The 25,456-nt window shown below is 34.3% G+C and overlaps 1 protein-coding gene across 1 annotated transcript in view; it reads right to left on the bottom strand.

Moving 5' to 3' along the window:
• LOC111516350 (aquaporin AQPAe.a) overlaps positions 1-19,646 on the bottom strand; it is a 46,156-nt gene extending 26,510 nt beyond the window's left edge. The window contains exon 1 of the mRNA XM_074176665.1: positions 19,382-19,646. Within this exon, the coding sequence (XP_074032766.1) occupies positions 19,382-19,391 (10 nt within the window). The 5' untranslated portion in view covers positions 19,392-19,646. The remainder of the gene's footprint in view (positions 1-19,381) is intronic.
• Positions 19,647-25,456: the final 5,810 nt, after the last annotated feature.

The raw sequence follows: 25,456 nt of genomic DNA, 5'->3' as shown, positions 1-25,456 counted from the left end.
CCAGCGTAGAAATACGCAACATATGGAAACCCATCATCAAGCGAAAAATGGCCAACTCCCGCCAAAACGGTCATCTCCCGCGGAACCAGTGAAGCGGAAAATGGAAAGCGGGGATAAGTGAAAGTACTCGAACGACCTATAAATAGTCATCTCTCGGAGGAATCAGTCCAGTCATCACCTGAAGACGATTGTAGGATACTAACAATCGAAACGTCTTTATTTTTATTTATTCAATTGTTCTATTTTTACTTGTATTTTATTTCACTATTGTTTCATTTCAGGTTCATTTTTGTTAATATAATTGTTATTTCAGCTATTCAGCTATTCTTCTTCTTTAGTTGTTTCAGGGATTTCAAATCATTTTATATAGTAGACAATGGAATTCCGAAATAGTGAAATTCATCATGAAACATTGTCAATCACCTTCAAACAAATTGTTTATAACTTTTGCAATTTTTTCGAGCCCCTCTTGAAATTTCTTAAAAAGTTGTTAGAGATCATTCCGAATCCTTTGATCATAATTTTCGCTGCCCTTGGACAGAAGTTTCAAAAAAAAGATCTTGTGGCCTAGACTAGTCGTGATATTACTGCATTGAAACATCATGGTGGCTGGATATCGAATTCAGTGGCGAAAGACATCTTCGAAAATTGGGTTCAGAATGAAATCAGCATATTCAATACAATATTGAACCCTATTGAGACTACCAATAATGAAATGAATGTTAATATTCCTTCCACTTCCAGATCAGCGGGATCTGTAATAAACTCTTTAAACTGCACAATAAATAATCCTAATATTTTTAAAAACTCCGATTAATTACAATTATTATGTTCATCATAAATGTAAAAAGAATGTTTATAGTTTTCCTATACCCAAGGTATACATTATGAGAATATGCCAAAAATAGAGCCAAAGGGTATAGCAGATGCCTTTGCACAATATTTTAGTTCAGTCTATGAGCCCTCTGATAACGATTATGTCTGGGGCCCGACAGGGCATTTTACTTTTTCAAATATCTCTGAGGATACAGTCAGAAACAGTATCAGGAAATTAAAACCAAAGAAATGCTGTGGTGTGGACAATATTCCTCCATACATTTATAAGGAATGTATTGACTTTCTTGTACAACCTCTAACTTATCTATTTAATGAATCTCTTAAATGTAAAGTGTTTCCTTCTGCTTTAAAAATGTCAATTGTTACACCAATTTTTAAATCTGGTGACAAAAATCAAGTTAAAAACTACAGGCCAATAAGTATTATGAATACATTGGCTAAAATTTTCGAAACAATCATCTATGATGACATCTACACTCATTTTAAATTTAAATTTGCAGAACAACAACACGGTTTTCTCCCAGATCGATCTACAGCTACGAACCTTTTTTTATTCACTCAATCTGCTGCTGAAGCTATTAATAAAAAGGAGCAACTTGATTCAATTATGACTGATTGTGCAAAGGAATTTGATAAAGTTAATCATAACATACTATTAAAGAAACTTGGTGATTTTGGATTTTCTGAGGCAGCTCTGCAATTTATAAAATCTTATTTGCTTGACAGATATCAGCAAGTCAGGGTGGGGCAGTCATTATCTGATAGGTTTTCTGTGACATCTGGGGTGCCACAGGGTAGCAACTTGGGCCCACTTCTTTTCATAATTTTCATCAATGACCTAGCTCACTGCATTTTACACTCATTTTGCCTTATATTCGCAGATGATTTTAAGCTGTTTAAGCTAATAACGTGCCTAGAAGACTGCATGAAATTGCAGGAAGATCTTGATTCGGTTTGCAGGTGGTTTGAAAGTAACAAAATGTTCTTAAATATCGATAAGTGGTCAGTTATAACATTCACAAGGAAAATTAACTATATTTCTGCTTCTTACAAATTAGAAATTGTTCCACTTATGCGTAAGTCTGAGTGTAAGGTGTTTATTTTCAAAGTAACCTCAAATTCAACACTCACTATGAATATATTGTCAACAAAGCCTAGAAGATTCTTGGTTTTGTTATTAGAAATACAAAAAACTTTAGAGATGTTGGGTGTATTGTAAAGTTATTTAATGCTCTAGTTAGACCTCATCTTGAGTATGCTTCTGTTATCTGGTCACCACAGGGAGAGACCAACGCAGATTTGATTGAAAAAGTTCAAAAAAGATTTCTTAGATATCTTAATGTCAAAATTTATGGCTGCTATCCCATTATGGTGTCTTACAGAAGCATGCTCAAGGAATTTAACATTGTTACTTTACAGAGCGGACGTGCATTACAGGATGTTCTTTTTGTATACTATATAATTGATAATGTAAAGTACAAGGGATCATCTCTGGTCAACTATGTAAAATTGTTGGTGCCTAAGGTAAACCTGCGTAGACAGGACAAGAGAATATTCTTTATCGGCCTTTCTGATAACTCGCCAATCACCCGTATGCTAAATCATTGCAACATTTTAACTGAAAATAGCACCGTGGATCTTTTCACTAAAACAAATGCCAAAGAGATAAGGGCCTACTTTTTCTCACAGCCGGATTAATTTCTAGGTATTGGGTAACTTAATTTATAGGTACTTGTATACATTTTAAAAATTTTGATAATTTATTTGATTTCTTTTTTGTTTCCTTTTATATTTACTGTTTTGTTTTATTTTAGTTAGTAGTTCTTAAGCTTATTTTGTTACTGTAGTTTTATCTCTCTTACTTTTAATTACAATTCAATATTGTGTTTGTAGGAGTAAAAAGTAAATAAATAAATAAATTATAGTAATACTCGAGGTAATAGGTACTGTCAATTACAATTTTGTAGAATTTTCCAAAGAAATACGAGTAATCACTGTTATTGTGTTAAATACAAATATAAATATGATATTTATAGTTCATCATTATTTATCGGGTGTAGAAAAAATAGCGTATGCAACTCTCACGTAACGTTTATCAATAGACTCGAATAAACCATACGAAACTTGCCTTCTGGTCGTTTCGTTAATGCTCGTGTATGCATAACCATCATTAGATGATCGTTGCATATAAGAATATTGTTGTACCTATCTGATGACTGCCAACAATTTCTATTTTGTAAGAGTTCAACATTAATAATTCGTTCAATTTGAATGATCCCAAGAATCGAGCTATACTTGAAAATAGGATTGTAATTTTCTCTGTGTAGAATTAGCAGTCATTATATTCATAATGTAAAAATCTGAGGTCACTTATAACTACTAGTACTTGATAACATTATGTTTATAACGTGGTATTTGCAATGAAAAACATTAGAGGTTGACTCTCCCCAACATAAATTGACAAAACACTTTATCGAGAAGAACGATACTTTATCTCGGGTCATGAGCTTCAGCTGTATTACTTGTGCCAAGGAATTCTATAACGCAAACCGTATTTATTTTGGAATGAATATTCACCATGAGTATCTATTTATAAATAGATTCAGACTCCATCTGAATATAAACATGTATAACATTTCTATTTCACCATAATATGCTGGTAACAACTTTTGTCATACAGTGCATTTCTTTAATGTCCCCCCCTTTTAATTTTTGAACGGGTCAACTCAAAAAATTGAAATTTGGGATAATGAAATTAATGCATGAACACTTTATTTTGAAGTGAAATTGACAGATGAAACTTTCAAGATGACGACTGGGCGCCATCTGGGAAAAATATTAAATGGAAAAGGGGTCTTCACAACCCTAGAATATAATATTAATATCTTCAACTACTACAAAATGGCGGAACTTTCAATATTTGTCTGCATACATTGACATTTAACTACATAATATGAGGTAATAAGCTTGAGTTCAGTTCAGAAGATGCTCGAAATGGCTGCCTTAAACTTCTTGACATATGAACTGTCTATCCGATATTTCACGCCAAACATTTTCGAACATAGTAACGTCAATATCTCTACAAATATTTATTATTCTCTGCCGTATATCCAATATTGAAGCAGTTTCAGTTTCGTACACCTTTTGCTTCAAATAGTCTCGTGAAAAGTCCAAAGGTGTCAAATCTGGCGAGCGGGCTGGCCATTCTGTAGGACCTCGACGGCCAACCAACGACCGCGAAAAGTAGTATCCAAATAGTTTCTTACTTGTCTGGAGTAATGTGGTGGTGCTCTATCTTGTTGGAATACAATATCTATATTGAAATCATTAGGATTCGCTTCGACGATTTCAGTGATGAGAGGGACAACAGTAGTTTCCAACATATTCAAATACACTTCCCCTGTTTAATTTTGATCAATAAATAGAGGTCCTGCCCAAACGTTATTCTTTTCTGGATATTGGGTATGTGTTTCCCGGAAAACGTGATGGTTGGTGTCACTTCAATAACGATAATTTTGTCTGGGGACATTGCCGTTGAAAAAATCTACATTCGTCACTAAAACAAATATTGTAGAGATAGGTAGGATGCCTTGCAATGGTTTCCGTCATGATTTCGCAGAATACTGTTCTTCGATCAGAGTCATCTTTAGTTAATTGGTGTTGTTCCATTTTAATTTTATATGAATGATACCTATTCCTCTTCAAAAGTCTCCACACAGTAGGTGGAGACACCTCACAAACATTCGCGACGGAATAAGTAGACTGTTCAGGATTTACTACCATCTCACCAATTATTTGCACTTGCTGTTCTTCTGGTATAGACGGATGACCTGGGTAGGAGTCGGCAAATAGTTTCCAGTGGGGTCCGGTAACTGAAGGAAAATTTTTACGAGGTTCAGAAAAAACAACTGATGAAAATTGAGTGCTACCTATGTATTGTTTTGGTTTCGAATCAAATTCTGGATTATAAAACACAATACCCAAAATTACCGGTCTTGAGCCAGTTTTTTATAGTTTGGTTCTCGAGAGGAACAGCAAATTCGAAAGGTGTCTTCTAGGTGGGCGTCCGTTAATCTCGAACGATATTTGTTTTTCAAAAAATTAATCTTTGAGAAAGATATTTCACATACATATCTCGAGCCAAACATAGTGGACAAATTTATAGCTAGTTTCTTGCAATTTTCATATTTTTCTGGGACATGTTTGGTCCAAAATTCTTCAGTGGATACCGTTTTATATATTTGCAAAGACACATCTTCTTGCACATCAATTATCTCTATTTGAAGTGATGCCTTTGACAGATTAAACAACTTGGCAGCCACATCTGTCCATTCTGCTGCTACAACAACTTCGAATGACGATTTAAAAAACGGAAATAGCTTGCCCATCTCTGCAAAGTTTTGGAATCCTGTAGCAAATTCGTTCCTAAGATCGGCCAGAAATTTTACAAACACTGCAATGTCTTCTTCAGAATTCCTTTTATATTAAAGAATTGTCGGAATATGAATAAATTCTTGTCTTGCAATATCTTTTTCAAAAATATCCAGCTTGCAACAAAAAGCAGACACGTTTTGTATCAGCTCACATATTAATTTTCCATTTCTCTGTGTTGAGCGCATTTGAATAATTCAAAATATCTTATAAAAAACCACGACCAGCATATTACGCTTGTTTGTGCTTTCTGGCTCTCTCCGTATCTGAGTTTGGCAAGAGGGAGGTTACTTCTTCTTTCATCAGCCAGAAACTTTCAATAAGTTGACCTTTACTTAACCAACGAACATTTTGTCGTGTTGCAGTTAAGTCAGAATATGCCGTCAGAAAGAAACTCCTTGAAATGTCGGTGCTGCAGAATGAGATCTCATAATTTCAATAAACTTTTTTCAGTGTAGCACTAAGTTTTCCACAAAAGGCTGGCTGGTGAATTATGCACTGATATCTGAGATTTTATCCCTGATTATCTTTACTACACCCTTTTCTTTGCCAATCATTACTGGAGGCTTGCCAATTGAAAGCGACGACAACATTTCATCTTAACTAATGTTAGATTTAGTAATAAATTCATCAATGACCTTGAATAAATCTTCTCCTCGAGTGTAACCTTTCAACGCAATATTGCTAGCAACTCTTCCCTGAAAATCTGACACTCAATATCAAGAAATATTACGAAAATAGACATTTGTTCATCATCAACAATGTCGCGTGATTCATCAAGTGCTATAGCGTAGCAAATTGCCTTTTACAGAAGTTCAAGAAGAGGGTTTTTAATATCAGCAGCAAAAATTTCCGTTTTTCGTGTATTACTTCTCGCTGATAATAAAATACTTTGAAATGCAGCGACTTCTTTTTTTCTTCTAAAAGTACTATAACTACTTCTAACATACATTCCTTCACCATCTCAGAATCTGAAAATGGTTTCTGATGTTTATTAAACGTCCAGCACACACGTAGCGCTACTTCTGTGGATTTTTCTTGAGCCATTCGATATTGTGGACATTGACGTCACCGAATATGGAAATTTCGGCACTGGGATGATTGATTTGCAGATTAATTTGCATGTAATAATTGATTTAGTTTTTCTGCCGAAGATATTGAAATTATCGACAGCTTGGAATTTTTACGTAAAATCATTATATGTATCTCCAAACAGATTAAAGACCCACGAGCTACCTTTTTCTCGATCAAGAAAAACAGAATTTTGATTCAAAGGGGAAATACAGCTTCATGTTCAACCTAGAGATATCTCGATATTCTGTTCAAACAAACAATTAATGATATTCATCATTACAAGTTACAAGAGTATTTACGTTCTGCTGAAAATATAGAATATGCGTGGCATTAGAAAATAAACAGCCCGGGAGACCATGCTTTTATTAATAGAATGACATGTATAAGGAACAAAAGAAAGTAATTTGATGCTTCCTTGATTGATTCACACTCGTTCGATCAAAAACTAATCAGATGTGCTTGATTGAAATTCTGTTTATTTCAACATTACACGCTGTAGGGTTTTCGCAATTAACTATTATCGGCACTTTCTTTACAGGGTGTCAAAATATGTATCGTAATCGACCTGCAAACTTTGTTGAATCCTTCAATACTTCAATTCGTCTGAAAAATAAATTTAAAACGAAATTTCAGTTTAGGAAACAAAGAGACATCTCGTGTGAAATTGAAGGAAATAAAAATTATACCACAAAAATTTGAGAAATTGTCGACATGTTCTTGTTCAATGTAACAATGTAACTGAGATTTTGACGTTTTTAATCATTTATGTATCCTTTGTGCGTTCAAATGCTGAAATAAAGGAAAATTATTATCATTAATCGAATTATGGATTATTTCTAATTTGAATTAGCCAATTACTATAAGGAACCGTTGAATATCTGATGAAAAATGAATTCCAGTGGAACCTGAGATGAACTTTTTGCCCTTGAAACACTTTGATTCGTAGGAGTAGGTAGTAGGTAGTAGACGAATAAATTTTTAATTTCGTAGGAAGCCGGAAGGTTGAATATGTTCGATAAGATTCATTGTGTGGCGATAATATGAGTAAATGTTACCAGTTTAATTTCGTAAGGCTACACAAAACTTTATCTCACCATAATTCTTATACAGTGTGACCCATTTTTGATGGAAACACCCCCCTAAAATTTGAAGTGTAAACCGATTTTATTAATTTTTTTTTGAAATGTCAAGTACTAAAAGGTCTACCTTGAGACAGAATTTGAAATGTTTATTAAAGTTTCAGGGCATACTACGATATTTTTTCTTAGTCGAAAATCGGGATTTTTTATTAGCGATTTTTTTATTGAAAAAATCACTACGCCACTGAATTCAGTGTGCCTCTAAGCAGGTATGACCAGAATTTCATGTGAAAATATTCATTATTAACAAAGTTATGACAACTCAAAAATTCGAAAACTCACACAGCTAACAGTTACAAAAAATACCCTATATCAATAGATATAGCCATGAGAATATTTTTTTTGGATTTCAACAATAAAGTGCCGCCAGATGAAAAAAAAACAGATAGCGTAAATATTTTTAATGAAAATAACGAAATTACATTCAAGTTTTCACGGAAATTAACTAAAACTAAGACCTAATATTTCAATTTAAATCTTAGTTGCCATGGAAATAATATTACAGTTTGACACTTGTGAAAGATTTAAGTGTACTATTGTCAACAATATTCTTCACCTTACAGTTCTTCGAATTATTTTGTGTCATGGCTGCAAGATTCAGCGTAAGAGAGAAAATTGAAATTGTACGCCTTTCGGGAGAGGACGTTAGAAGTGCTAGAGAGATTTGTAGAGTATTTAATGAGAGACATCCAGATCGTCCTCGTATTAGCTGCGGTACGTTAAATAAAATAAATGAAATATTCAATGAAACTGGTGCAGTATTAATGATGATAAAAAGTAATCCTGTACGAAGACGAAACAGGAATGACAGGAATGATCAAATCATTTTAGATTATTTCGGAAATAATCCTAATGCTAGTATAAGGAATGCCACTTTAGATTTGAATATTCCACGAGAAACTATTCGGAGATGTCTCAAGGCGAAGAATATTAAACCTTTCAAGCCAAAATTTTTACACACACTTCAAGAAGGCGACGAAGCAAGACGTCTGGAATATTGTTTATGGGGGAATATTTAAACAATAGAAATTTCCTAAAAAATATTTTATATACCGACGAAGCCACTTCCACTACAAATGGAGTAGTGTCATCACAGAATTGTCGCTATTGGGCTGCGGATAATCCTAACTGGGTAATAAACTGTAAAAGCCAGTATTCTCAAAAAATCAACGTCCGGTGTAGGATATTGAAAGAACAAATTATTGGTCCTTTCTTTTTTGAGGAAAACATTAATGCGCAGAGGTTTCTAGAATTGTTTAACACAGAGTTTTGGGATGCTATTCACGAGCTGCCAATCAATGAACGATCGAATTTAATTGTCCAGTTAGATGGGTGTTCAGTTAATTATGCCACAGCTGTGAGGCAATGGCTTAACGAACATTTTCCAAACCGATGCATAGGCCGTGGTAGTCCTTTTATAGAGTGGCTACCCAGATCTCCAGACCTCACAGTTTTGGACTTTTTTCTCTGGGGACTTCTCACACAAAAGGTTTAGAAAAACCGCTCAAGAGATTAGAAATGAACTTTGTGCAAGAATTCGACAGGTATGTGCAGATATTAGCCCTCAAGAACTAAGAAACGTAATCAGAAACATTCGTAAGCGCTACGACACATGTATCGAAATACATGGTGGATTAGTAGAGGCTACTAGAATATGAGTTAGAATTAATTGTTGCACTGAATCGAAACATGGCAATAATTAGTTATTAGTTTACGTATATTAGTATACGTTTATTAAAATTTTTTGCTTCGTTGTTAGTTGAATTGTGTGAATGTAATTCCGTTATTTTCATTAAAAATATTTACGCTATTTGTTTTTTTTCCATCTGGCGGCACTTTATTGTTGAAATAATAAAAAATGATATATTGTGACTGTTAGCTGTGTGAGTTTTCGAATTTTTGAGTTGTCATAACTTTGTTAATAATGAATATTTTTTCATGAAATTTTGGTCACACCTATTTAGAGGCACTCTGAATCCAGTGGCGTAGTGATTTTTATCAATAAAAAAATCGCTAATAAAAAATCCCGATTTTCGACTAAGAAAAAATATCGTAGTATGCCCTGAAACTTTAACAAACATTTCAAATTTTGTCCCAAGGTAGACCTTTTAGTACTTGACATTTATTATCAAAATCGATTCACAACTTCAAATTTTAGGGGGATGTTTCCATTAAAAATGGGTCACACTGTATAAAATAAGTCAGAGGGGTTCACTTGTTTCATTTCATTGTTGGCGAAAATGAGTTTCCACAGAATATTCTAATATTCCGATTGGGTTTGAAAATTTTCCGAAGCACTCGAGAAAATTATCTACCTTATGTTATTGAAACCTGCATGTCTAATGGTCGTCTGTTGAACTGGAAAAGAGAAACCGTACATTCGAAGATTTCAATAAAACACTTCTTTCGCGCGCTAGAACTGTGAAACTTTCCTTAACAAGCATCCAACTAACAAACTTCATTTGTTTGAAGGTGATTGAAAGTATTTCATGATGAATTTCATTAGTTTGGACTTTCATTGCCTACTATTATATAAAATGATTTGAAGTCTCTAAAAGAACCAATACAAATTAAAAATTGAAAAAATAACAAACCCTGAAATGAAATTACAGTGAAATACAGTGAACAATCAAACAAATATAAGAAAACGAAAAATAAACATTTTTTTTAAGATTCCAAGACAAGTTATTTCATGACACGACGTTTCGATTGTAAATCTCCACAATCATCTTCGAGTGATGACTGGACTAATTCCTCCGAGATTTGACTATTTATAGGTCATTCGAGTGCTTTCACCTATCCCCACTTCCTTCGTCCCGCTTCATTGGTTTTAGCTAGAGATGACCGTTTGGCGGTAGTTAGCCATGTTTCGCTTGATTATGGGTTTCCATATGTTGCGTATCTCTACGCTAGCTCGGCTGAATACGTTGTTGTACAACATGTATGCAGCTTCTGTGAATTTCCTCCTAAATCAGTGTTCCTCCCTGTGTACGATCTCATCTTGGGACCACAATTCATTTCAAAATGAATTGAAAGTCAAATTTAGAGACATCAAACTCAAGGCCTATTATGATAAGAATTAATTTTTTTCAATATCTCCAATTTTTCGAAAAAGAATGATAACCATAAGAAAAAATAAAGTTGATGATGGTGGCAGGAAGACAAAACGTCCGGTAGCAAATTTGAACACACCATTATTTAGCAAGAAAAAAGTGGCAATATGGATATGCAATTTATTTTCGAATCCTTCGAAAAATGAAGCCAGAAAAAAATAAAAACCAGTTTCCGAAATATCTGTTTTTTCCGGATATCTCCGGATATACTTGGAATTTCAGAACTTCCTCAACGGCATATTGTTAGTCAGGTAAACATGCAACTTTGTCCCAATTTAACCATCTTCGTATCTCTCATAGTTTCGGAGATCCCAATGGTAAGGATCGAATTTGAAACACCCTGTATGTTATCGGGTCTATTAGGTTGAAAAAGATGTTCATCGCCGATGCATTTGCTATTAAATCATCCCCACTCAATTCTGAAACGGCGTGAAAAAACCCACCGCTAAAAAAACTCACCTCATGTGCTGTTTTTCGGTGCCAAAAATAGGCCCTGTTAACCTGCTTTCTTTCTATGGATAATCTAAAGCTTAGCGTTGGTATTGAAAAAGCGGGAACTGGCGGCAGATGAGTTCGCTCAAATATCCATTTAAATTACTTTCACAAATATAGAATATGGACTGAGATGACCTGAATGTAGAGTAACTGCATTTATGCATTGAATGGTAACATTATCAAAATATTTTTGACTGATTTTTCTGGTAACTATATTATTTATAGACATATCAAGTGTAGTTCAAGGTTATATAAGAATCACAATAACTATATATATACCGGGTGTCCCACATTTTATGTGACAGGTAATATCTGGTTTTTTTGAAGGAGATACACAAAAATGTTTCATACAAAAGTTTTAGGAGTTCATGAGAGCTATATTTTGATATGATTTTTAAATATACAGGGTGTTTGGTGTAGGTGCTACAGACCAAAATTCCATTTTTTAAAATAGAACGCCCTGTATATCATTACATATTCAGATGCTACGTTAAATTCTGATATCATTTCATGTTTGGTTTTTGAAACTCGGTTACGGCGTTGTTGAGTTATGGCACTTTTCCTTAAATATAAAGTTTCAAAAAAACTTATTTACTCGTACACGAATCCAGTCTATATCTTTTATTAAATTGAACTAGACTACTACTGAATACAAACCATTATTTTCACCTCTACGATACGATATCGATATCAGTTGAATATAATATTGAAATTCTTGAGAATGTGACTAACTTGAGGGTGAATTGCTTTATATTGCACAATTTCATCAAGTAGCTTATGCTTGTTGATGCCATAGTAACAAATGTTGTTGAATTGTATCTACTTGTCAGTTTGATTCAGTGATTCTTTGCAAAACAGTAACTGTGTTCTTTGTGCGAAAACTCCAGTATGCCTTTCGCGTTTAGTCCAAGTGATTGCATTGATATGTTATTAATGTTTGGGGAATGTCAGAAAAACTGCCGTCAAGCACAACGTCTATACCAAGAATGTTTTCCAGACAGACCCATTCCGTCACGAATGACTTTTTCGAGAGTTGTAGAAAAATTGCGAACTGGGTCATTTCCTTCTACTATAAAGCATCGTCATCATACGAGATCTGTTAGAACTGAAGATTTAGAGATCAATGTGTTGGCTTATATTATTATTCATCCACATGTTTCTATCCGTACTCTTGCAGAAGAAGTCGGTGTGAGTAAATCTAATGTACAGAGAATTCTGAAAGAAAATAAATACCACCCATTCAAAATTCAGTTGGTACAAGGTTTGAAACCCACGGACTTTGAACGACGACTTGAATTCATTGCTTGTATTCAGGTAATATTACATGAAAGTCCTAACATATTCAGTCAAATTTTGTGGAGCGATGAATCGCGATTCCACAATAACGGAGTTGTGAATCGACATAACAGTCACTATTGGTCTCAAGAAAATCCCCACTGGGTCCGCGAATGTAATTTTCAAACTACTTGGGGTATTAAAGTATGGTGTGAATTGTTCAATGGCCGCATCATAGGCCCTTACTTTTTCAATGAAAATCTCAATGGATTGCGATATTTACATTTTCTATAAAATGATTTGATCCAGTTGATGGAAGATATTCCCATAGCAGAACGACAAGGAATTTGGTGGCAACAAGATGGTGCTCCTCCTCACAATTCACAGGTTGTTACTGAATATCTGGATAGAACGTACCCAAATAGATGGAATGGTAATAAGGGTCCAATTCGGTGGCCGGCTCGTTCCCCAGATTTATCACCGCTTGATTCTTTCCTATGGGGTTATTTGAAAGATATTGTTTTCACTACTCCCCCTTTGAATGTGGATGATCTGAAAATGAAAATTCGACTAGCGTGCAGTGATATTACGCCTGATATTATAAGAGCGACTTGTACGAGAGAAGTGATTCGACGTTTCGAAGCCTGTATAATATCTAATGAACACTTAATAGTTTTCTTGTAAACACAAGATCTATTAAGTGAAACCACAAATGTGCGGCTGGCTCCTGCTGGTGGCTCCGTGCATTTGTATTTATTTCTTCTGGTAACCAAGTGTTGCCCATCCTTACACTTGGCTGCACCATACTGATGATGGGCCAAAAGCCCAAAACACGTGTCTATGGTTTTCCACTTCCTTGAGTGCTATGTCCGATTAAAAAACTCTTTTATCTATATATATATATATATATATATATATATATATATATATATATATATATATATATATATATATATATATATATATATATAGATAAAAGAGTTTTTTAATCGGACATAGCACTATATATATATATATATATATATATATATATATATATATATATATATGTTTGCTCACTCAACGAGTATGTATCATCTATGCAAAAAAATATTTACTGTTGAAATGTTTTCATTATTGTGTTTGCTTTTTGTATTACACTGTCATTGACATATATATTTTTTGAGTATGATGTTTTTTACGTAATGTTCTTGTTTTGGATTGAATATATTTTTCTTTTTATGTAGTAGGTATCATTTATACAAACAATTGTATTTAAGTATACATTCTTTCTCTTTTCAATAATAAACGATATTATTGGTATTATTATTATATTTTTTTCTCCGTAGTGTGCGCTGGTCAGGCCCTATCCCCCGAAGCCCCGATACATTCTGGAGGGCACGCCAGCATTATCAACCAATAACTACTCCCCACACCGTGGGGTAAGTGATCATTGGGTCCGAGAATCATGTGCCCTGAGCAAGCGCAGTGAGCCAAGAACGACAGCCTTCTGCATCTGTGCGGCTAAGATTTCTGCCTTAGTGCGGCAAGCCGGTATGATTTTAAGATTCGAGAGTAGAGAGGACATCATTCAACCAAGGACTCCAATAATCAGAACAACCATCTTGACAGAGTGATCTGAATAGAGTCTGCGGAGTTCGAAGAGAAAATTTCGATATTTCATTCGTTTTTTCTCCTCTTTTCTGACGATATTCGTCTCGCCAGGAGCTGAAAACTCCACGACAAATATCGTTTTGGTCTGGTGGTCGAGAAGGTCTACATCAGGCTTATTAGCTTGTATGAGCCTGAGGGTGGGAAACGAATAGTTCCAATAAATTCGGCACTTCTCGTTTCCCACAACGGATTCAATATCCCCTGGAGCGTAGGGCATCACCGGTGTCTCGTCAATATCGTAAGAGTGCCGTAGATGGTAATATAGCACTCTTAGGGCCGCGTTATGTCGATGGATATAGGCCGAGACCGTATATGCTGGACATGCTGATAGCAAGTGCATTAGGGCCTCTTGCGCCTCGCGGCAGGCCCTGTACCTTGTGTCAGGAACCTCTATATCCATCACATTCTATCACTGAATTTAATTCCTAGCTGTGTGTGCATATTATTCACTGAATCTTTTATTATAGCAGGGGAGCCCACGATGCAAAATGGGGATTGACTCGAGCGTCATTTAGACATATTAGGTTACAAAGCTTAGATGATAAGAAAAAAAATGTTATATAATATATACCTTTTCATCGGTGGGGAAAGCTGCTATAGATTATTAAATATGTAAAAAAACTGTTGCATGGACATACTCGAGCGCCTCAGATATTGATACCATCAATGTCCTACGTATTTTTAACAATGTTGGAATGTTAGTTTGATAGTTTGCATGATGTGGGTGGTTGTACGTAACGGTTGAAAATGAAAAAAAAAATCAATCGAGCGCGTCAGATTTTCTAAGGGGGTGTTGAGTGCACCAAAAAAAGCTCTCATTCAATAATCTGACGATTTCGACCTGACGCAAACTCGCGGCCATTATTATAATGTGCAAAAAAATCGTTATTTTGAAATACTCAAGCGCATCAGATTAAGATATATATGGTTCATTTTTATGTTTCAGACGTGCTGTCTCATAATCTGACGATTATCTGAAGGGATTCGCCTAATCTGACAAAAAATATTTTTTCAAATTTTTTTTATTCATTGAACTTAGTTTATTGAAAAGCTCAGGAAATAGCATGCAAATGAAAAAGTGCATATTTTTCAAGTAGAATACTTGTATTTATAAAAAAATAATTTAAAAAAATGCTCAAAAAAATTAAATTTTTATAATCAATTGATTAATCAATGAAGAAAAGAGAAATGAAATTTTCTAGGTTTTTTACCACTTTCATTTGTAACGTTACTGCAGTTACTTATGCAATATATAAGTTTGAAAATGTCCTTATAGGACGAAACTGCAGTAACGTTATTTACAAATAAAAGTGGTAAGGAACATAGAAAGTCTTAGTTACAAATGAAAGTGGTAAAAAACATAGAAAGGTTCATTTCTCTTTTCTTCATTATGATTTCCTACCACGTAGTAACGGCTACATCCATCAATTAATTGATTAATTTTACAACTTTGCTGCCCTCCCCTTTCTTTACGTCACTCTCAAATTGTCAGATTACTGGAATATACACTTTTTAGCATGTAATTAACTCACCCTACCTTAATCTGATGCGCTCGAGAATTTCTGATGATCAATTTTTTTTTTACTAGTCTGATCCTTTATCTTTCACGGGCGGCTCATATTTCGTGGAGGTACTTAATCGGGTACAAGGTATCCCCCTGTATATTAATCTGCCGCGCTTCAGTAAATCCAGAAATCCCCCCTTGGGCTCCCCTATTATTAGGCGGATTCACCATGTGCGACACTTGTATAATTATAATTACATTCATCAAAATGGTCGAGGTTTCATGCAAAATAGATTTATTTAATTACATCACTATGCAAATGTAAATAACAAATAGGTAATTAAAATTTATAAAACGGCATTTTCTCCCAGACAATTTCAATGAAATATAAAGTAAATGAGGAGTTCTTAATTTGTCCAATGATTACGAAAGCACGTGTGCTCATTTTGAAAGGTGTTTCTTTCGACTACAAGTTACTACCTCTTTTTGAATGATATATTCGATATCGTGAATACTGACCTGAAAATAAACAAGTTTCGAATTTATTGAGCGAATAGATTATCATCAACGTGTGTTTTAGTCAAACCAGTGAACTATTTTCAGAGTAGTCTAAAATATACAGTTTTTATCAGAGCAACATAGTTGCTCTTCCTTGCAACCTCCAAAATTACCAACCAAATTCACGAATTGAATTGAATAATTCGTCATTATTAAATCTGTTTATTTCCAGGTAAGAAAAGTTGAGTATAATTACAGTAAATTTTTATGTGGTAATATTTGCTTAACCATAACGTTTATTTGATTCCTCACACTTCCAGTAACCACACATTTTCTTGTTTTCTTTCTGTCAAATACACCATAGTCCCTCAAATTTCTTTCTGATAGTCTAAACATTTGGATGTTCGGAATACAACGACTCGGGTATAGCTCAACATATATATTCCTTGCCAAAAGAGGATTTCTATTTGATTTTGCATAACTAAATAGCATATCAGTACTTCATCATTTGAATAGATCTTTGATATGTTCACAAACGTCTGAGAGTTCTCAACAGATATCAACAACGCATTCATTTTTCCTGCCATAGAAACCAAGCCCATACCCGTTTATAATGGTAAATGAATTGAGATGCTATTTGATCATACCAATTTATACAACAATCGAATTTTGACCAAAAACTGATATTTTCGTTACTTCCAGGATTGAGAATTATAAAAATATTACGAATTATAATTGATTAGGGAGAAATAAGCCTTGAAAGCAGGATTACGGCAATACAAAAATTTCTAAGAGAAAAAACTACGAATTTTCATTGTGTAAGGTTACCTATCTGTCGAGTATATTGTGTTGTCTGAATTATATTTTAGAGAAATCGAAACAATTTACAAAAGAAGTAACGACAGGACCGTAATTTAAAACTGTTGTCACTGATTATGTTGGTTATTTCAAATGAAACGCTATAAAAATATCAAATTTGATATACCTTTGAATTGTGAGTTTATTGCTTTATCAATATCTATAATAAAAAAGACAGGTCCATATTTGGAAAAAAAAGTTGATGGTGGCCATGTTGTGACGAAACGTTCTATCGAATATTTATTATTACATCGTCATAGTACACTTCGAATAAAATAACATTTTTTTTCCATTTTTTGATATTCTCCGAAATAACAATTTCATTCGAAAAAAACCCAAAACAGCATTTTTGGTTTTCCCCGTATAATTCGAGGAGGGCAAGAGTCCCCGTGAATTTACTTCAACTATTGTATTGTTCCCGATCACAGTTACCTTTTTTCTAAAATGTCTCTCAGTATTTACAATTTTCAAATTAAATGCCTAGCTTTGTTGTTTACATATTTTGCATGCTCCTTCCACTTTAGGTGTTTATCGACAATTACGCCAAGATATTTCATTTTTTGGTTTTCTGAATAGATGGACAGTTGTAATTTAGTTGTGTGCATGTTTTGTTATGAAGCATAATAATATTTCTGTTTGCTTTTGTGACGACATATGTAGAAAATATTATAAATTTTCGTCTATACGTATCCCTAGACAACTAGCCATGATTTAGCCATTGTGAGATTTCTATGAGACCCCTTTATCGAATAGATTATCCTAGTTTTCATCAGTAAACAAAATTGCTGCATCGTCAGATGTCCTTGGATATTTTTAATCTTTTTTATCGAGTTGATAAGGAAGAGAATTGGGCCTAGAACTGTTCCCTGCGGCACACCTCTTATTTCAAGTGGTGTGCTGTCAATGTGATCAAATTTTACTCGCTGATATCCGTGTTTCAAATAGTTTTCTGAAATGTTCAATGCTGGACCGCGTATACCTGCCTCATTTAGTCTTTCTAATAATATTTCGTGAGATACTGTAACAAAGGCTTCTGCTAAGTCGAGAAATATACATAAACATTTGTCTGACTTGTCTAAGCAGTCAACAATCTCTTTTGTGAGATCAATTATGGCGTGTTTTGTGCTTTATTATCAATCAATTAATCAATATATGCTTTTTTATCGGAAGATTAGTATCTTATTGACAAAGTCTTGTGAAAAAATGTCTAGGGATACGTATAGACGAAAATTTATAATATTTTCTACAAATGTCGTCACAAAAGCAAACAGAAATATAATTATGCTTCATAACAAAACATGCACACAACCAAATTACAACTGTCCATCTATTCAGAAAACCAAAAAAATTAGGTATCTTGGCGCCAGTGTCGATAAACACCTGAAGTGGAAGGGGCATGCAAAATATGTAAACAACAAAGTTACAAATGAAAGTGGTAAGAAACAGAAATTTTCATTTCTTTAACAATAAAATTGTTTTATTGTTTGAGTTTGAGAATGTCCATATAATAAAAGTGGTAAAAAACATAGAAATTTTCATTTCTCTTTTTATCATGATCTCCTAACACGTAGTAACGGCTACATCCATCAATTTATTCAAACTAAGAAATTTTAAAACTGAAATAAAGAACTATATCCTGAAAAACAAGGAAACTTTCTATAAAATACAACGATAGTGAATACACCCACTTTTGTTGGTATCCCTGTCCTCTACAAATCGTTGAATGTCTTTCAGAATTTTGGTAAAAATACGTGTACACATTAAATATACAGGTGTTTTGGAGTTATGCTTTACATAAGAGTTAATTACCTTCCTTATTTTTTTTATTTTTCATCTTGTAAATCTTTGCCCGCCAAAATTTTTAAGATAATTTTTAAGCTAATTTTATGTACAATACTAATAGTTTTGTTTTAGAGAAGCCTTGGATAAAACACACACACAGGCAATTATGCCTAGGTATGTTTTACTCAGAGAGCAAATCTAACCTCACTTGGTAAAAAAATTGTAATATTTTTTTTTTGTACATGCAATAATTGAATAAACTTGAAACTTGTAACTTGTATAAGATTGAAAATGTCTGTATATGACGAAACTGCAATAACGTTAGTTAAAAAATGTAGGACACTGCTTTTTGGTTATTTATCTTTGTATTTTACGTTTTTAAGTTTAATGGCATAGTTGGTACGACTGATGCAAGCATTCGTTTTTGAATTAAGTGAATTAAGTGTCAATTAAAGAGGAATGAGGTGTAAAGGTGGCCTTGTGAATAAATGCTTGTGTTTTTAAATAGTTTATCTTGTACTACTAAAAAGAAGGCTGAAAAGTTGCCCTTTGCTGAACTTTGAAGGGCCGTAACTTTCGGATTCGTAATTTTCGCATCAAAATACGTAAATACACTCAAACATTTTTTCAAAATCGTCGGGTGCCCTCGAAATGAATATTCACCGTTCTTTAATTTACCTGTTCTTCAATCTCACTATAAAAAAATTGAAAAGCCAACCTACCTTTCACCATTTTGAATATTCCGATTTAGTAGTTCTCTCGATCGCCGAAATGCTGCCTCTGACACTCACTGCCGTTTAACTACTGAGCGACGATTTCTTGAATTCTAACCGCAAAAGATAATAATATGAACTCTGATCAGTTCTCAAAGTGAATGAATGATTAAACAACTCTTTGGACCGCCCGTGAAAGAAATTTCGGATGTAGATGCTGGACAGGACCAGCAAGTTGTAAGAAATTTATGATTTTAGAGAGAAACTGCCTTGGAGGGGTTATGCATTCAATCGATTGGAATATTTTGATGAAAAATGTTGACCCATTATCTCATTAATATTTCTTGATTTAAATACGTGCCTATCCAAACAATGAGTGAACTTTGACAGTGTCTTTCGTCATTTAAATTTAAAAATAAACTCAAGGAGAAATAGCGTGAGGTTTTGAAATATTTGCTCCCAAATTAAATTATAAAAATAATTTTGAGTGTGTGTTCATTTTAACTGGGTAGAATTTTTATATTCACTACGAGCAGACCATTAATTCATTCACTACAAGATTTGTGTCCGTCGAAATTTAATGGTCGAAAGTCGAAAACGCCCACAACTGTTTGATTCTGCTCTAACGTGAATCTTAATTATTTTATGAAATACAGTGTGACCCATTTTTATTGGAAACACCCCCCTAAAATTTGAAGTTGTAAATCGATTTTAATAATTTTTTTCTACAAATGTCAAGCACTGAAAAGTCTACCTTGGGACAAAATTTGAATTGTTTATTAAAGTTTCAGGGCATACTACGATAATTTTTCTTAATCGAAAATCGGGATTTTTTATTAGCGAATTTTTTATTGAAAAAATCACTACGCCACTGGATTCAGAGTGCCTCTAAATAGGTGTGACCAAAATTTCATGAAAAAATATTCATTATTAACAAAGTTATGACAACTCAAAAATTCGAAAACTCACACAGCTAACAGTCACAATATATCATTTTTTTTATGATTTCAACAATAAAGTGCCGCCAGATGAAAAAAAAAAACAAATAGCGTAAATATTTTTAATGAAAATAACGGAATTACATTCACACAATTCAACTAAAAACGAAGCAAAAAATTTTAATAAACTTAACTAATAACTAATTATTGAAATGTTTCGATTCAGTGCAACAATCAATTCTGACTCATATTCTAGTAGCCTCTACTGATCCACCATGTATTTCGATACATGTGTCGTAGCTCTTACGAATGTTTCTGATTACGTTCCTTAGTTCTTGAGGGCTAATATCTGCACATACCTGTTGAATTCTTGCACAACGTTCATTTCTATCTCTTGAGCGGTTTTTGTTAACCTTTTGTGTGAGAAGTCCCCAGAGAAAAAAATCCAAAACTGTGAGGGCTGGAGATCTGGGTGGCCACTCTATAAACGGACTACCACGGCCTATCCATCGGTTTGGAAAATGTTCGTTAAGCCATTGCCTCACAGCTCTGGCATAATGAACTGAACACCCATCTAACTGGACAACTAAATTTGATCGTTCATTGATTGGCAGCTCGTGAATAGCATCCCAAAATTCCGTGTTTAAAAATTCTAGAAACCTCTACGTATTAATGTTTTCCTCAAAAAGGAAAAGACCAATCACAACACAACAAAAAATATTTTTTGAATGTTTCCTACACTAAATTAGTCAATTTCTACTAATTTTGGGGTGATAAAAACGAAAATAACAATGAAAAATTTTTATTAGCTCTGGTTTTTGAGATACACAGTACTTAATCTTAAAGAGTAGTTATACTATACGTGAAAAGTGAAAGTACATAAAACAATATTGTTATGTTTCTTTTAGAATATTTTTAGTACAAAATTAATAAAAAAAACATTATTCTTAGTGTTTTGACAAATAAAAGAAGTTTGTACCACCAAATTTCAATTAAGTCCATCCGATTCATTGTAAGATCGCTGTCGTTTAGCTTGTCTTTTATAAAACACTTCTGGAGCATCCCTACACACAGACCAGCAGTAGTCTGCAAGCATTGCTTCATTCCAACGGCCCTGATATCTCTGTTCCATTAAGGCAATGTCTTGATGGAATCTTTCTCCATGTTCGTCACTCACAGCTCCACAGTTTTGTGGGAAGAAATTGAGATGAGAGTGAAGAAAATGAATTTTAAGGACATGTTGCATCCAAGTTGGTGGTAAGCTTGAAGAAGCTCTTTAACCAATGCTGTGAAGTTATCATCTCTTTTGTTACCTAAAAACCCATGTACAACCCCCTTAAAGGCTTTCCAGGCTCTTTTTTCATTTCCTGTTAAAATCATGTCAAAAGCAGGATCATTTACGATTTCACGGATTTGAGGCCCAATAAACATGCCTTCCTTGACTTTAGCATCACTCAACCTGGGAAACTTTGCTCTCAAGTACTTAAAAGCTTGTCCTTCCTGGTCCATGGCCTTCACAAAGTTTTTCATTAGTCCCAACTTAATATGTAATGGGGGAAGGAGAACATCCTTAGGATCTACAAGAGGCTCGTAAACTACATTTTTCTCATTAGGGTTTAGGTCTCGTGTAAGCCAGTTCATTTTTTTATAGTGAGATTTTCTATCCCGACTGTCCCACAGACACAAAAACAACAGTACTTGGTGAACCCTAATTGCATTCCTAGGAGTATAGCAATGACTTTCAGATCACCACAGATGTGCCACTTGTGTTGTTCATATTTGATTGATTGGAGAAGTGTTTTCATATTTATATACGTTTCCTTCATGTGAACTGCATGACCTATAGGAATAGAGGGTAGCTGATTTCCATTATGCAGAAGTACAGCTTTTAAGCTTAGTTTTGAAGAGTTTATAAACAGTCTCCATTCAGATGGAGTGTGATCCAAATTCAAGCAGTCCATCAAACCATTAACATCAGAACAAACAACGAGGTTTTCTTTTTTCTCAAAAAAAGGAAGCAAATCTTTTTGACGCTGTCTGTACTGATATATTTTCACATCATGTTTTAGAAGATTCCACTGTTGTAGTCTTGACCCTAACAGCTCAGCCTTTTCCTTAGACAAGCGAAGATCTCTTATAAGGTCACTCAACTCTGATTGACTTATTCTGTGCGGATCACTAGACCTATCGCTTACCTCAAAATCAGGGTCATAGGAGGTAGAAGGATGGGTTGCTCCTTCTAAACAGTCTTCATCACCTTCCTCTAAAATTTCATAGTTTTGGGGTGGAGAAGGGACTGGCAAATTGTCTGAGTGTGGTACAGGCCGAAGAGCAGATGGGAGATTAGGGTATTTAACCGTTCCTCTTTTCTTCATAGATAAACCTTGCTTAATGGGAGGAGTTAAGCAGAAATAACAGTCGTCTGTATGTTGGTAGGCTCACGCCAAACCATTGGTACTGCAAAAGCCATTGCCCGGTTTTTATTTTTCAGCCACTCTCGCAATATGACGGAACAAGAATTACAACATATATGAGGAGCCCATGATTTATCTTGGTCCCCAACTTTCACACCAAAATAATGTTCATAGGCTGTCTTAACGATAGGTGTCATTTTACGTTTCTGAGCCTTAAATGTTATTTCACCACATATATAGCAAAAGCTATCGACAGAATTCACACACTTTCGAGGCATTTCAGATCAGCACTTAAATTAATTTAAAAATCAACTTCACACGATAATTTCAATAGCAACCACGTGCGTACAATTGACAAACTCACATAGGTTATGTTTACTACTTAAGAACAGCTGATGAGAGGGGTGTTATGTAAACAAACATGTGTACCAACTGTTGGTGATGAAATATTTCATTTGTTGAAAACTCAATATACATATATATAATATAATGATACTATATCTTGAAAACAAGAGCTAATATATAATTTTTATGGTCACTTTCGGTTTTAACACGTGGAAATACATTAAAATCATCTAATTTCAACCCCGAAACAAAAACTTTGTTGTGTTGACGTTGATTTTTGGGGATACTGGCTTTTACAGTTTATTACCCAGTTAAGATTATCCGCTGCCCAATAGCAACAATTCTGTGATGACACTACTCCATTTGTAGTGAAAGTGGCTTCGTCGGTATATAAAATATTTTTTAGGAAATTTCTATTGTTTAAATATTCCCCTTGGGCCCATAAACAATATTCCAGGCGTCTTGCTTCGTCGCCTTCTTGAAGTGTGTGTAAAAATTTTGGCTTGAAAGGTTTAATATTCTTCGCCTTGAGACATATCCGAATAGTTTCTCGTGGAATATTCAAATCTAAAGTGGCATTCCTTATACTGGCATTAGGATTATTCCCGAAATAAACTAAAATGATTTGATCATTTCTGTCATTCTAGTTTCGTCTTTGTACATGATTACTTTATAACATAATTTTTGATACTGCACCAGTTTCATTGAATATTTTATTTATTTTATTTACCGTGCCGCAGCTAATACGAGGGCGACCTGGATGTCTCTCATTAAATACTCTACAAACCTCTCTAGTACTTTTAATGTCATGTCCCGAAAGGCGTACAATTTCAATTTTCTCTCTTACGCTCAATATTGCAGCCATGACAAAAAATAATTAGAAGAACTGTAAGGTTCTACATATTCGATGCTTTATATAGGGCAGAGTTTCTCAAACTTATTTTATCTACCGCCTACTTCGAGAATCAATTATTTTCTAACGCCCCCCAATTTTTTACTCTACAACATCTTAAGAATCACAATCGCAGTCATTATTTCAATACACTTCACACAAAGGTGGCGATCTTGAAGACCCTTCAAACTATCAGCCAATTTCCCTTATACCTACGTTGGCAAAAATTATCGAACAACTCGTCAAAAAAAGGCTCAATGAGTTTCTTGTAACTCACAAAGTATTCAATGAAAATCAATTCGGCTTCCAAACCAATAAAAACACCAATGACGAAATTTTCAGTTTTCTGTATGAGGTATATGCAAATATTAACATTGGAGATGTAGCCGCGGCAGTCTTCTGCGATTTTGCGAAAGCGTTCGACTGTGTTAACCACAATTTACTCCTGCATAAGTTTTATTATTGTGGTTGTAGAGGAAAAACGCTCGAGTGGTTTCAGTCATATTTAACGGGACGAAGTCAGATGGTGAGGACAAACGAACTATCAAAAAAACTAGAAATCAATTCGGGTGTACCACAAGGTTCAGTACTAGGCCCGATCCTCTTTCTTGTATATATTAATGACTTATTAACTATAGATGTATCTGGCAAACTAACTCTTTTTGCAGACGGTACCACAATTTTGTGGCATAGTGTATCAGTGGATACACTATGCCACAAAATAATCTTCATGAAAACATATCCAGAGACATTTCAATTATAAAGTCTTGGTGTGATTCAAATTTATTATCATTCAACATCAGCAAAACAAATATGATCTCTTTCAAATGTGATCTGGAAAATTTACCATTAGCTAACGGAACTATTGAAAATAAAGATTGCGCTAGGTTTCTAGGACTTCATATAGACAAAGGTCTGAAATTCGAAAACCACATTGAAAAACGGGGTGCTATGCACTGAGAGTTATATCTAGAGAACTTGGAAGCTCTACAGCAAGAACTGCATATCATGCTATGATAGAGACGCACCTGAGATACGGTATACCTTTTTGGGGGGTGTGCAGTTCTCACCTTCTTAATTCTATTTTAAAATTACAAAAAAGGTGAATCAGACACATATACAAGATGAATCCACGTGAATCATGCAAGCTAATATTTAAAGAAAAACGAATATTAACAGTGGTAGCACTCTTTATTTTGGAAACTGTGCGTCTCGTTAGAAAACATATATTGCGATACAACAACAATTATTTCCATTACAACACCCGCATGAGTAACAAAAATAACCTGAAACTGCCTATCCCTTCCTCCGCATTAATCAAGAATTCTTTTTTTTTATAACGGTGTTAAAATGTACAATCACCTGCCTGAATGCCTCAAAGAAGCAAATCTGAACATTGAATACTTCCGAAAAGACATCAAAGGAGCTTTAATCAGCAGGCCCTATTATAGCTTGCAGGAATTTTACGATGACCATCTCTAATTGATATTTCTTG

Source organism: Leptinotarsa decemlineata, unplaced genomic scaffold (assembly GCF_025532065.1).
Source record: "Leptinotarsa decemlineata unplaced genomic scaffold, Ldec_3_MD MMD2_tig00001973_RagTag_RagTag, whole genome shotgun sequence".
Taxonomy (NCBI): domain Eukaryota; kingdom Metazoa; phylum Arthropoda; class Insecta; order Coleoptera; family Chrysomelidae; genus Leptinotarsa; species Leptinotarsa decemlineata.
The sequence above is the reverse complement of the archived record's forward strand: the minus strand, read 5'-3'. Positions and strand labels throughout refer to the sequence as shown.